The following is a 15,301-nucleotide window of genomic DNA, read 5'->3' as shown; positions in this document are numbered from 1 at the left end:
CTGTCTGTCTGTCTACAGCATAGGAGTCTGATGTACATGTTGATTCTGTCTGTCTGTGTGTCTGTCTGTCTGTCTACAGCATAGGAGTCTGATGTACATGTTGATTCTGTCTGTCTGTGTGTCCACAGCATAGGAGCCTGATGTACCTGTGTTATGGTACCCTGGCGGTGCTGGTCACTATGGGTTGGACCTACACCACTCTGATCCTGTCCCACTGTGTACTGCTCTACAGTATCTCTCTGGTTAAACTGCGCTGGCTCTGCTTCCTAGCTGGACTCACCACCCTGTCCACATTCAAGATGGAACCATTCATATCCTGGCAGGTATGAAGAATACACTACAATACATTACTACTGGGTGGCAGGTAGCCTAGCGGTTAGAGAGGCGAGCCAGCAAACGGAGGGGAGAAATCTGACGGGAAGTGAGCTGGCAACCGGATGGCTGCTGGTATAAAATCATAGATGCCTTTGCCTGCCTTTGAGTCAAACACTTAACCCCCCTCAATAGGGTTAGGGGGTCCAGTGTGGGTTAGGGTTAGGGGTTAGGGTTAGAGGTTAGGGTTTAGGGTTAGGGTTAGGGTTAGGGTTAGGGAGTCCAGTGTGGGTTAGGGTTAGGGTTAGAGGTTAGGGTTTAGGGTTAGGGTTAGGGCATCCAGTGTGGGTTAGGGTTAGGGGTTAGGGGTTAGGGGTTAGGGTTAGGGTTAGGGTTAGGGTTAGGGGTTAGGGTTTAGGGTTAGGGTTAGGGTTAGGGTTAGGGGTTAGGGTTAGGGTTTAGGGTTAGGGTTAGGGCGTCCAGTGTGGGTTAGGGTTAGGGGTAGGGTTAGGGTTAGGGTTAGGGTTAGGGGTTAGGGGTTATGGTTTAGGGTTAGGGTTAGGGCGTCCAGTGTGGGTTAGGGTTAGGGGTTAGAGGTTAGGGTTAGGGCATTCAGTGTGGGTTAGGGGTTAGGGTTAGGGTTAGAGGTTAGGGTTAGAGGTTAGGGTTAGAGGTTAGGGTTAGGGTTAGAGGTTAGGGTTAGAGGTTAGGGTTAGAGGTTAGGGTTAGGGTTAGAGGTTAGGGTTAGAGGTTAGGGGTTAGGGGTTAGGTTCAAAGAAAAACAGACGAATCTGATATGCACAGGCAACCCCTTTAAAATAGATGGTTTAGACTATTATATAAAATACTTTGATGACTTAAAAAATATATTAAAAAACACATTTTAAAAAAAGGACCAGAACCAGGATTTAAAATTATAAATCATAAGTAAGATTTAGGTTAAGAGCCAGGGATTCCAAATTAAAAAATAGAGACCAAGGGCTCAGCTCAAGGCTGTGGTCTAAGGGTTAAGGTTACGCATGAGGGTCTAGATTAGGGTTGGAAATTAGGGTTAGGATTTAGGAACTGGGGGTTAAGGTTAGAGTTCAGGTTGGGTTATGGTTAGGTTTAGAATATAGGTCGGGATTAAATTAGGATCAGGTATGGGGGTGCAAAGGTTACGGTTAGGCATGAAGATCTTGGGGTTAGGGTTAGGGGTTTAGGGTCTGTAAGGAGAGCCACCCAATGAACAAACCAAATAAATTAATAAATAAAAGAGACAATCATAAGTGTTAACAAACAATGGCTATTTAACCTTGTACACTGCAAGATAAAAGTGCTTTAAACTCAAGAGTGCTATAAAAGTCTCCAAACAATAGATAAGTTAAAATCACGCCACACAAAAAAATCAAAGAATATAAAAATAAGTGCCATCATATTTATAATAACTCTTCAAAAAGTATAAAAATAAAACCATAAATAATTGAATAAATAAACATTTATAATGGGCGGCTCTCCCGCCATCCCCCACTACCCCCCCCCACCCAGTCATCCATGTCACTGCCCTGGAGAGGCCCCCTCCCATCAGGTAAGTCAGCCGAGATAAATTTAATATTTTTCATTCAGGCCCTTAGGATCTATCGTATTGAGGCGCGCAATCCAAATTCTTTCCATCTCCTGTCGTTGTGTCCTGGACCAGCTCCCATTTGTTTCCAGACCAAAAATACTCAAACCCTCCACTGCATGTAGGCCAAAATGCAAGTACAGTACAGTACTCTTATTACCTTTAGCCATATGGTATAGATGTTGTTTTAGTCTAGCATGCAGTGTATTCTTTGTTTCTCCTATATAAATCTTTTGGCACAATTTACACTTGATCCCATAGATCAAGTTTACAGTGGGAAATTCGATCCTCTGTCTTACTACACTACTACTATACCACCACTTTACTGCCACTATCATATTACTATACTACTACTATACCACCACTATACTACCACTGTAATATTACTAATATACTACTACCAAACTAGTACTAAACGTGTGCTATACCACCACTATCATATTACTATACTACTACTATACCACCACTATACTACCACTGTAATATTACTAATATACTACTACCAAACTAGTACTAAACGTGTGCTATACCACCACTATCATATTACTATACTGCTACTATACTGCTACCATACTGCTGCCACTATACTATCACTGTGCTATTACTACTACACGGCTACTATCATATAAATATACGTCTACTATACCACTACTACACCGCTACTATACTATTACTATACTGCTACTATACTGCTTTACTGCCACTGTACTGCTACTGTACTACTATTATTCCATTACTGTACTATAACTAATATACTACTACTATTATTTTGTTATACTACTACTATCATTTTGCTATACTGCTACTATACTGCTACTACTAATACTGCCACTGCTAGTACTGTACTATAACTAATATACTACTACTAATACTGCTACTACTATTACTGTAATATAGATACTATACTGCCACTGTCATATTACTATAATGATGCTACTATAGTATTAATATAATATTACTACTATACTACTACTATCCTATTATTATACTTCTACCATAGTATTACTGTTTTAGTACTATACTTTTACTGTACTATTACTATTGATGGGTTCGGATTTCTAAACTTTAAATATTGTTAATCATCAGTTAAACTAGAGACATGAGGAATGCCATAGTCTGCTTTATACACCAGACGTTAATGGGTATCTGTAGGGGATCCAGGGGGCTTTGGGAGATGCTGAGTAGAGGCATGACTGCAGTCACTGATGATAATGGTGGAGAGCTGTGGAGTAGTGAGGAAGGGGGTTTACCACTATTCTATCACTATGCTATTACTATACCATTACTATACTACCACTGCACTACTGCTGTACGGCTACCACTGTTACTATACTATACTGCTACTATACTATACCATTACTATACTACCACTGCACTACTGCTGTACGGCTACTACTGTTACTATACTATACTGTTACTATACTATACTGTTACTTTACTGTTACTACACTATACTGTTACTATACTATACTGTTATTATACTGTTACTATACTGTTACTATACTGTTACTATACTATACTGTTACTATAATGGTACTATACTGTTACTATACTGTTACTACACTATACTGTTACTATACTGTTACTATACTATACTGTTACTTTACTGTTACTTTACTGTTACTATACTGGTACTATACTGTTACTATACTATACTGTTACTTTACTGTTACTGTACTATACTGTTACTTTACTGTTACTATACTGGTACTTTACTGCTACTATACTATACTGTTACTATACTGCTACTATACTATACTGTTACTGTATTGTTACTATACTATACTGTTATTATACTGTTACTATACTATGCTGTTACTTTACTGTTACTGTGCTATACTGTTACTTTCCTGTTACTATACTGTTACTTTACTGTTACTATACTATACTGTTACTTTACTGGTACTATACTATACTATACTGTTACTATACTATACCATTACTATACTACCACTGCACTACTGATGTACGGCTACGACTGTTACTATACTATACTGTTACTTTACTGTTACTATACTGTTACTTTACTGTTACTATACTATACTATACTGTTACTTTACTGGTACTATACTATCCTGTTACTATACTATACCATTACTATACTACCACCACACTACTGCTGTACGGCTACTACTGTTACTGTACTGTTACTATACTGTTACTATACTGGTACTATACTGTTACTATACGGTTACTTTACTGATACTATACTGCTACTATACTGTTACTATACTATACTGGTACTTTACTATTACTATACTATGCTGTTGCTTTACTGTTACTATACTGTTACTTTACTGTTACCATACTATACTGTTACTATACTGTTACTATACTGTTACTATACTGTTACTTTACTGTTACTATACTGTTACTATACTGTTACTATACTGTTAATTTACTGTTAATTTACTGTTACTTTACTGTTACTTTACTGTTACTACACTATACTGTTACTTTATTGTTATTATACTATACTGTTACTTCACGGTTACTATACTGTTACTATACTATACGGTTACTTTACTGTTACTATACGGTTACTTTACTGGTACTATACTATACTGTTACTTTACTGGTACTATACTATACTGTTACTTTACTGGTACTATACTATACTGTTACTTTACTGTTACTATACTATACTGTTACTTCACTGTTACTATACTATACTGTTACTTTACTGTTACTATACTATGCTGTTACTATACTACACTGTTACTTTCCTGTTACTATACTATACTGTTACTATACTATACTTTTACTTTACTGTTACTATACTGTTACTTTACTATACGGTTACTATACTGTTACTATACTATACTGTTACTATACTATACCATTACTATACTACCACTGCACTACTGCTGTACGGCTACTACTGTTACTATACTGTTACTTTACTGTTACTATACTATACTGTTACTATACTTTTACTTTACTGTTACTATACTATACTGTTACTTTACTGTTACTATACTGTTACTTTACTGGTACTATACTACTGCTACATTACAACTGTACTAATACTATACTGTCACAATACGATTATTAAACTGCCACCATACTACACTATACTATTACTACACTACCACTATACTATTATTATACTAGCACAGCCGCTGCTACTATATTATTACTATGCTGCCACTATAGTATTATTATACTACCACAACCACTGCTACTATACTGTTACTATGCTGCCACTATACTATTATTATACTAGCACAACCGCTGCTACTATACTGTTACTATGCTGCCACTATACTATTATTATACTAGCACAGCCGCTGCTACTATATTATTACTATGCTGCCACTATAGTATTATTATACTACCACAACCACTGCTACTATACTGTTACTATGCTGCCACTATACTATTATTATACTAGCACAGCCGCTGCTACTATATTATTACTATGCTGCCACTATAGTAGTATTATACTACCACAACCACTGCTACTATACTGTTACTATGCTGCCACTATACTATTATTATACTAGCACAACCACTGCTACTATACTATTGCTATGCTGCCACTATAGTATTAGTATACTAGCACAGCCGCTGCTACTATATTATTACTATGCTGCCACTATAGTATTATTATACTACCACAACCACTGCTACTATACTGTTACTATGCTGCCACTATACTATTATTATACTAGCACAACCACTGCTACTATACTATTGCTATGCTGCCACTATAGTATTAGTATACTAGCACAGCCGCTGCTACTATACTGTTACTATGCTGCCACTATAGTATTAGTATACTAGCACAGCCGCTGCTACTATACTATTGCTATGCTGCCACTATAGTATTAGTATACTAGCACAGCCGCTGCTACTATACTGTTACTATGCTGCCACTATAGTATTAGTATACTTGCACAGCCGCTGCTACTATATTATTACTATGCTGCCACTATAGTATTATTATACTACCACAACCACTGCTACTATACTGTTACTATGCTGCCACTATACTATTATTATACTAGCACAACCACTGCTACTATACTATTGCTATGCTGCCACTATAGTATTAGTATACTAGCACAGCCGCTGCTACTATACTGTTACTATGCTGCCACTATAGTATTAGTATACTAGCACAGCCGCTGCTACTATACTATTGCTATGCTGCCACTATAGTATTAGTATACTAGCACAGCCGCTGCTACTATACTGTTACTATGCTGCCACTATAGTATTATTATACTAGCACAGCCGCTGCTACTATACTGTTACTATGCTGCCACTATAGTATTACTATGATACCACTGCACTATTAATATATTGGCACGATAACATTAATATACTATTACTATCCTGCTACTATACTATTACTATACTACCACTATGCTATTATTATACTAGCACAACCGCTACTACTATACTATTACTATAATGTTACTATACTATTACTATGCTGCCACTACACTATGATCATACTATTACTATACTGCTAATATACTGTTATTATGCTACCAATATGGCATTACTACTACTGCTACTATACTATTATGATGCTACCACTATTCTATTTCTGCACTACTACTATGCTACCACTATACTATCTATTACTATACCGTTACTATACTGTTACTATGCTACCACTATACTATCTGTTACTATACCGTTACTATACTATTGCTATGCTACCAATATGCCACCACTACACTATCACTATACTAGCACTATGCTGCTACAATACTGTTAGCATTACCGTACTACTACTATACTGCTATGTTATTACTATACCGTTACTATACTGTTGCTATGCTACCACTGTACTACTACCATACAGCTAATATACAATTACTATGCTTCCACTATGCTATCACTATTACTACTGCTGCTACTATACTATTACTATGCTTCCGCTATGCTATCACTATTACTACTGCTGCTACTATACTATTACTATGCTTCCACTATGCTATCACTATTACTACTGCTGCTACTATACTATTACTATGCTTCCACTATACTATCACTATTACTACTGCTGCTACTATACTATTACTATGCTTCCACTATGCTATCACTATTACTACTGCTGCTACTATACTATTACTATGCTTCCACTATGCTATCACTATTACTACTGCTGCTACTATACTATTACTATGCTTCCACTATGCTATCACTATTACTACTGCTGCTACTATACTATTACTATGCTTCCACTATACTATTATTATACTAGCACAGCCGCTGCTACAATAGTATTACTATGCTGCCACTATAGTATTATTATACTACCACAACCACTGCTACTATACTGTTACTATGCTGCCACTATACTATTATTATACTAGCACAGCCGCTGCTACTATATTATTACTATGCTGCCACTATAGTATTATTATACTACCACAACCACTGCTACTATGCTGTTACTATGCTGCCACTATACTATTATTATACTAGCACAACCACTGCTACTATACTATTGCTATGATGCCACTATAGTATTAGTATACTAGCACAGCCGCTGCTACTATATTATTACTATGCTGCCACTATAGTATTATTATACTACCACAACCAATGCTACTATACTGTTACTATGCTGCCACTATACTATTATTATACTAGCACAACCACTGCTACTATACTATTGCTATGCTGCCACTATAGTATTAGTATACTAGCACAGCCGCTGCTACTATACTGTTACTATGCTGCCACTATAGTATTAGTATACTAGCACAGCCGCTGCTACTATACTATTGCTATGCTGCCACTATAGTATTAGTATACTAGCACAGCCGCTGCTACTATACTGTTACTATGCTGCCACTATAGTATTAGTATACTAGCACAGCCGCTGCTACTATATTATTACTATGCTGCCACTATAGTATTATTATACTACCACAACCACTGCTACTATACTGTTACTATGCTGCCACTATAGTAGTATTATACTACCACAACCACTGCTACTATACTGTTACTATGCTGCCACTATACTATTATTATACTAGCACAACCACTGCTACTATACTATTGCTATGCTGCCACTATAGTATTAGTATACTAGCACAGCCGCTGCTACTATACTGTTACTATGCTGCCACTATAGTATTAGTATACTAGCACAGCCGCTGCTACTATACTATTGCTATGCTGCCACTATAGTATTAGTATACTAGCACAGCCGCTGCTACTATACTGTTACTATGCTGCCACTATAGTATTATTATACTAGCACAGCCGCTGCTACTATACTGTTACTATGCTGCCACTATAGTATTACTATGATACCACTGCACTATTAATATATTGGCACGATAACATTAATATACTATTACTATCCTGCTACTATACTATTACTATACTACCACTATGCTATTATTATACTAGCACAACCGCTACTACTATACTATTACTATAATGTTACTATACTATTACTATGCTGCCTCTACACTATGATCATACTATTACTATACTGCTAATATACTGTTATTATGCTACCAATATGGCATTACTACTACTGCTACTATACTATTATGATGCTACCACTATTCTATTTCTGCACTACTACTATGCTACCACTATACTATCTATTACTATACCGTTACTATACTGTTACTATGCTACCACTATACTATCTGTTACTATACCGTTACTATACTATTGCTATGCTACCAATATGCCACCACTACACTATCACTATACTAGCACTATGCTGCTACAATACTGTTAGCATTACCGTACTACTACTATACTGCTATGTTATTACTATACCGTTACTATACTGTTGCTATGCTACCACTGTACTACTACCATACAGCTAATATACAATTACTATGCTTCCACTATGCTATCACTATTACTACTGCTGCTACTATACTATTACTATGCTTCCGCTATGCTATCACTATTACTACTGCTGCTACTATACTATTACTATGCTTCCACTATGCTATCACTATTACTACTGCTGCTACTATACTATTACTATGCTTCCACTATGCTATCACTATTACTACTGCTGCTACTATACTATTACTATGCTTCCACTATGCTATCACTATTACTACTGCTGCTACTATACTATTACTATGCTTCCACTATGCTATCACTATTACTACTGCTGCTACTATACTATTACTATGCTTCCACTATGCTATCACTATTACTACTGCTGCTAATATACTATTACTATGCTTCCGCTATGCTATCACTATTACTACTGCTGCTACTATACTAGTACTATGCTTCCACTCTGCTATCACTATTACTACTGCTGCTACTATACTATTACTATGCTTCCACTATGCTATCACTATTACTACTGCTGCTACTATACTATTACTATGCTTCCACTATACTATTATTATACTAGCACAGCCGCTGCTACAATATTATTACTATGCTGCCACTATAGTATTATTATACTACCACAACCACTGCTACTATACTGTTACTATGCTGCCACTATACTATTATTATACTAGCACAGCCGCTGCTACTATATTATTACTATGCTGCCACTATAGTATTATTATACTACCACAACCACTGCTACTATACTGTTACTATGCTGCCACTATACTATTATTATACTAGCACAACCACTGCTACTATACTATTGCTATGCTGCCACTATAGTATTAGTATACTAGCACAGCCGCTGCTACTATATTATTACTATGCTGCCACTATAGTATTATTATACTACCACAACCACTGCTACTATACTGTTACTATGCTGCCACTATACTATTATTATACTAGCACAACCACTGCTACTATACTATTGCTATGCTGCCACTATATTATTAGTATACTAGCACAGCCGCTGCTACTATACTGTTACTATGCTGCCACTATAGTATTAGTATACTAGCACAGCCGCTGCTACTATACTATTGCTATGCTGCCACTATAGTATTAGTATACTAGCACAGCCGCTGCTACTATACTGTTACTATGCTGCCACTATAGTATTAGTATACTAGCACAGCCGCTGCTACTATATTATTACTATGCTGCCACTATAGTATTATTATACTACCACAACCACTGCTACTATACTGTTACTATGCTGCCACTATAGTATTATTATACTACCACAACCACTGCGACTATACTGTTACTATGCTGCCACTATACTATTATTATACTAGCACAACCACTGCTACTATACTATTGCTATGCTGCCACTATAGTATTAGTATACTAGCAAAGCCGCTGCTACTATACTGTTACTATGCTGCCACTATAGTATTAGTATACTAGCACAGCCGCTGCTACTATACTATTGCTATGCTGCCACTATAGTATTAGTATACTAGCACAGCCGCTGCTACTATACTGTTACTATGCTGCCACTATAGTATTATTATACTAGCACAGCCGCTGCTACTATACTGTTACTATGCTGCCACTATAGTATTACTATGATACCACTGCACTATTAATATATTGGCACGATAACATTAATATACTATTACTATCCTGCTACTATACTATTACTATACTACCACTATGCTATTATTATACTAGCACAACCGCTACTACTATACTATTACTATAATGTTACTATACTATTACTATGCTGCCACTACACTATGATCATACTATTACTATACTGCTAATATACTGTTATTATGCTACCAATATGGCATTACTACTACTGCTACTATACTATTATGATGCTACCACTATTCTATTTCTGCACTACTACTATGCTACCACTATACTATCTATTACTATACCGTTACTATACTGTTACTATGCTACCACTATACTATCTGTTACTATACCGTTACTATACTATTGCTATGCTACCAATATGCCACCACTACACTATCACTATACTAGCACTATGCTGCTACAATACTGTTAGCATTACCGTACTACTACTATACTGCTATGTTATTACTATACCGTTACTATACTGTTGCTATGCTACCACTGTACTACTACCATACAGCTAATATACAATTACTATGCTTCCACTATGCTATCACTATTACTACTGCTGCTACTATACTATTACTATGCTTCCGCTATGCTATCACTATTACTACTGCTGCTACTATACTATTACTATGCTTCCACTATGCTATCACTATTACTACTGCTGCTACTATACTATTACTATGCTTCCACTATGCTATCACTATTACTACTGCTGCTACTATACTATTACTATGCTTCCACTATGCTATCACTATTACTACTGCTGCTAATATACTATTACTATGCTTCCGCTATGCTATCACTATTACTACTGCTGCTACTATACTATTACTATGCTTCCGCTATGCTATCACTATTACTACTGCTGCTACTATACTATTACTATGCTTCCGCTATGCTATCACTATTACTACTGCTGCTACTATACTATTACTATGCTTCCACTATGCTATCACTATTACTACTGCTGCTACTATACTATTACTATGCTTCCACTATGCTATCACTATTACTACTGCTGCTACTATACTATTACTATGCTTCCACTATGCTATCACTATTACTACTGCTGCTACTATACTATTACTATGCTTCCGCTATGCTATCACTATTACTACTGCTGCTACTATACTATTACTATGCTTCCACTATGCTATCACTATTACTACTGCTGCTACTATACTATTACTATGCTTCCACTATGCTATCACTATTACTACTGCTGCTACTATACTATTACTATGCTTCCACTATGCTATCACTATTACTACTGCTGCTACTATACTATTACTATGCTTCCGCTATGCTATCACTATTACTACTGCTGCTACTATACTATTACTATGCTTCCACTATGCTATCACTATTACTACTGCTGCTACTATACTATTACTATGCCACCACTGTCCCATTACTATGTCGCTAATATACTATTAATATACTGCTACTATACTACTACTATAGTATTACTATGCTACTGCTATACTACTGTACTGTTACTATGCCGCTAATATACTATTAATATACTGCTACTATACCGCTACTATACTATTGCTATGCTACTGCTATACTACTGTACTGTTACTATGCCGCTAATATACTATTAATATACTGCTACTATACTGTTGCTATACTATTGCTATGCTACTGCTATACTACTGTACCGTTACTATGCCGCTAATATACTATTAATATACTGCTACTATACTGCTGCTATACTATTGCTATGCTACTGCTATACTACTGTACTGTTACTATTGCTACACTAATGCCATACTATTAATATAATGCTACTATACTATTACTATGCTACTGCTATACTACTGTACTGTTACTATTCTGCCACTATACTATTACTACATTAATGCCATAATATTACTCTACTGCAACCAACTATAATATCACTATTACTACTGCTACCATACCATTACTATGCCGCCACCATACTATCGCTATTGCTACTGCTGCCACTATACTATTACTACATTAATGCCATACTAATTTTGTACTGCTACTATACTCTTGCTATGCTACAACTATACTACTGCATTGTTACTATGATGTTACTATACTGTTACTACACTGATGTCATACTATTACTGTACTGCTACTTTACTATATGTATGATATTGATATACTATAACCAGACTATTACTATACTGCTACGGTACTATTACTATACTGCAACCATCCTTTTACTATGTTACAATTATACTACTAGTATACTACTACCTCTCTAACCCTCCTCTTCCTCTCTATCCTCTCCCTCCTCCCCTCTAACCCTCCTCTTCCTCTCCCTCCTCCCCTCTAACATGCCTCTCCTCTCTATCCTCTCCCTCCTCCTCTCTAACCCTCCTAACACTCCTCTTCTTCTCTTTCCTCTCCCTCCTCCCCTCTAACCCTCCTCTTCCTCTCTTTCCTCTCCCTCCTCCTCTTCTTCTCTTTCCTCTCCCTCCTCCCCTCTAACCCTCCTCTTCCTGTCTTTTATCTCCCTCTCCATCCTCTCTAACACTCCTCTTCCTCTCTAACCCTACTTTAACCTGCCTCTTCCTCTCTATCCTCTCCCTCCTCCTCTCTAATCCCCCTCTCCCTCTCCACCAGGCTGGTTTTGTGACGGGGGATTTTGAGCTGCGTTCCGTCCTGTTCTACGGCGGTTGTGGGTTCACCATCATGCGCTGTATGAGTTTTGCTCTGGAGAACTGTGAGAAGAAGGAAGGAAACTACAGCATCCTGGAACTCCTCAAGTACAACTTCTACCTACCCTTCTTCTACTTTGGCCCCATCATGACCTTCGACAAGTTCTACGCTCAGGTAAACACCATGACCTTCGACAAGTTCTACGCTCAGGTAAACACCATGACCTTCGACAAGTTCTACGCTCAGGTAAACATCATGACCTTCGACAAGTTCTACGCTCAGGTAAACACCATGACCTTCGACAAGTTCTACGCTCAGGTAAACATCATGACCTTCGACAAGTTCTACGCTCAGGTAAACACCATGACCTTCGACAAGTTCTACGCTCAGGTAAACACCATGACCTTCGACAAGTTCTACGCTCAGGTAAACATCATGACCTTCGACAAGTTCTACGCTCAGGTAAACACCATGACCTTCGACAAGTTCTACGCTCAGGTAAACATCATGACCTTCGACAAGTTCTACGCTCAGGTAAACACCATGACCTTCAACAAGTTCTACGCTCAGGTAAACATCATGACCTTCGACAAGTTCTACGCTCAGGTAAACATCATGTAACCTATGGATTGAGCTCTCTGTTCAGGTAAACATCATGAAACCTATGGATTCAGCTCCTTGTTCAGGTAAACATCATGTAACCTATGGATTCAGCTCTCTGTTCAGGTAAACATCATGTAACCTATGGATTCAGCTCTATGTTCAGGTAAACATCATGTAACCTATGGATTCAGCTCTATGTTCAGGTAAACATCATGTAACCTATGGATTCAGCTCTATGTTCAGGTAAACATCACGTAACCTATGGATTCAGCTCTATGTTCAGGTAAACATCATGTAACCTATGGATTCAGCTCTATGTTCAGGTAAACATCATGTAACCTATGGATTCAGCTCTATGTTCAGGTAAACATCATGTAACCTATGGATTCAGCTCTATGTTCAGGTAAACATCACGTAACCTATGGATTCAGCTCTATGTTCAGGTAAACATCATGTAACCTATGGATTCAGCTCTATGTTCAGGTAAACATCATGTAACCTATGGATTCAGCTCTATGTTCAGGTAAACATCATGTAACCTATGGATTCAGCTCTATGCTCTGGTAAACATCAAGAAACCTATGGATTCAGCTCTATGCTCAGGTAAACATCATGTAACCTATGGATTCAGCTCTATGTTCAGGTAAACATCAAGAAACCTATGGATTCAGCTCTATGTTCAGGTAAACATCATGTAACCTATGGATTCAGCTCTATGTTCAGGTAAACATCATGTAACCTATGGATTCAGCTCTATGTTCAGGTAAACATCATGTAACCTATGGATTCAGCTCTATGTTCAGGTAAACATCATGTAACCTATGGATTCAGCTCTCTGTTCAGGTAAACATCATGTAACCTATGGATTCAGCTCTATGCTCAGGTAAACATCATGTAACCTATGGATTCAGCTCTATGTTCAGGTAAACATCATGTAACCTATGGATTCAGCTCTATGTTCAGGTAAACATCATGTAACCTATGGATTCAGCTCTATGTTCAGGTAAACATCATGTAACCTATGGATTCAGCTCTATGTTCAGGTAAACATCATGTAACCTATGGATTCAGCTCTATGTTCAGGTAAACATCATGTAACCTATGGATTCAGCTCTATGTTCAGGTAAACATCATGTAACCTATGGATTCAGCTCTATGTTCAGGTAAACATCATGTAACCTATGGATTCAGCTCTATGTTCAGGTAAACATCATGTAACCTATGGATTCAGCTCTATGTTCAGGTAAACATCATGTAACCTATGGATTCAGCTCTATGTTCAGGTAAACATCATGTAAATGCACACAGAATATCATATGCAAAATGCAGAGAGCATCAGTGACTGACAGTGTTGGTGTCTCCTGTCATCTATGTGTGTGTGTGTGTGTGTGTGTGTGTGTGTGTGTGTGTGTGTGTGTGTGTGTGTGCGTGCGTGCGTGCGTGCGTGCGTGCGTGCGTGCGTGCGTGCGTGCGTGCGTGCGTGCGTGCGTGCGTGCGTGCGTGCGTGTGTGTCTCTCCTCCAGGCCAACAAGGCTGACCTGACCCGTAAGGAGGGGGCGATATGGAACATATCTCTGCAGGGACTTGTTCACCTGGGGGCTATATTAACAGTGGACATCCTCTTCCACTTCCTGTACATCCTGAGCATCCCCACGGACATGAAGCTGCTCAAACACATGTCTAACTGGGCTGTAG

At 37.7% G+C, this 15,301-nt stretch overlaps 1 protein-coding gene across 2 annotated transcripts in view; it reads left to right on the top strand.

Moving 5' to 3' along the window:
- The window catches only part of hhatlb (hedgehog acyltransferase like, b), a 40,626-nt gene that overhangs the window by 2,641 nt on the left and 22,684 nt on the right, over positions 1 to 15,301 (top strand). Inside the window, exons 4-6 of one of the 2 annotated variants that reach the window (XM_071327903.1) lie at positions 129 to 323; positions 12,968 to 13,177; positions 15,130 to 15,301. In XM_071327903.1, coding sequence (XP_071184004.1) covers positions 129 to 323; positions 12,968 to 13,177; positions 15,130 to 15,301 — 577 coding nt within the window. The other variant, XM_071327904.1, reaches the window with a different exon arrangement.

This window comes from Salvelinus alpinus, chromosome 10 (assembly GCF_045679555.1).
Source record: "Salvelinus alpinus chromosome 10, SLU_Salpinus.1, whole genome shotgun sequence".
Lineage (NCBI taxonomy): Eukaryota > Metazoa > Chordata > Actinopteri > Salmoniformes > Salmonidae > Salvelinus > Salvelinus alpinus.
The sequence above is the reverse complement of the archived record's forward strand: the minus strand, read 5'-3'. Positions and strand labels throughout refer to the sequence as shown.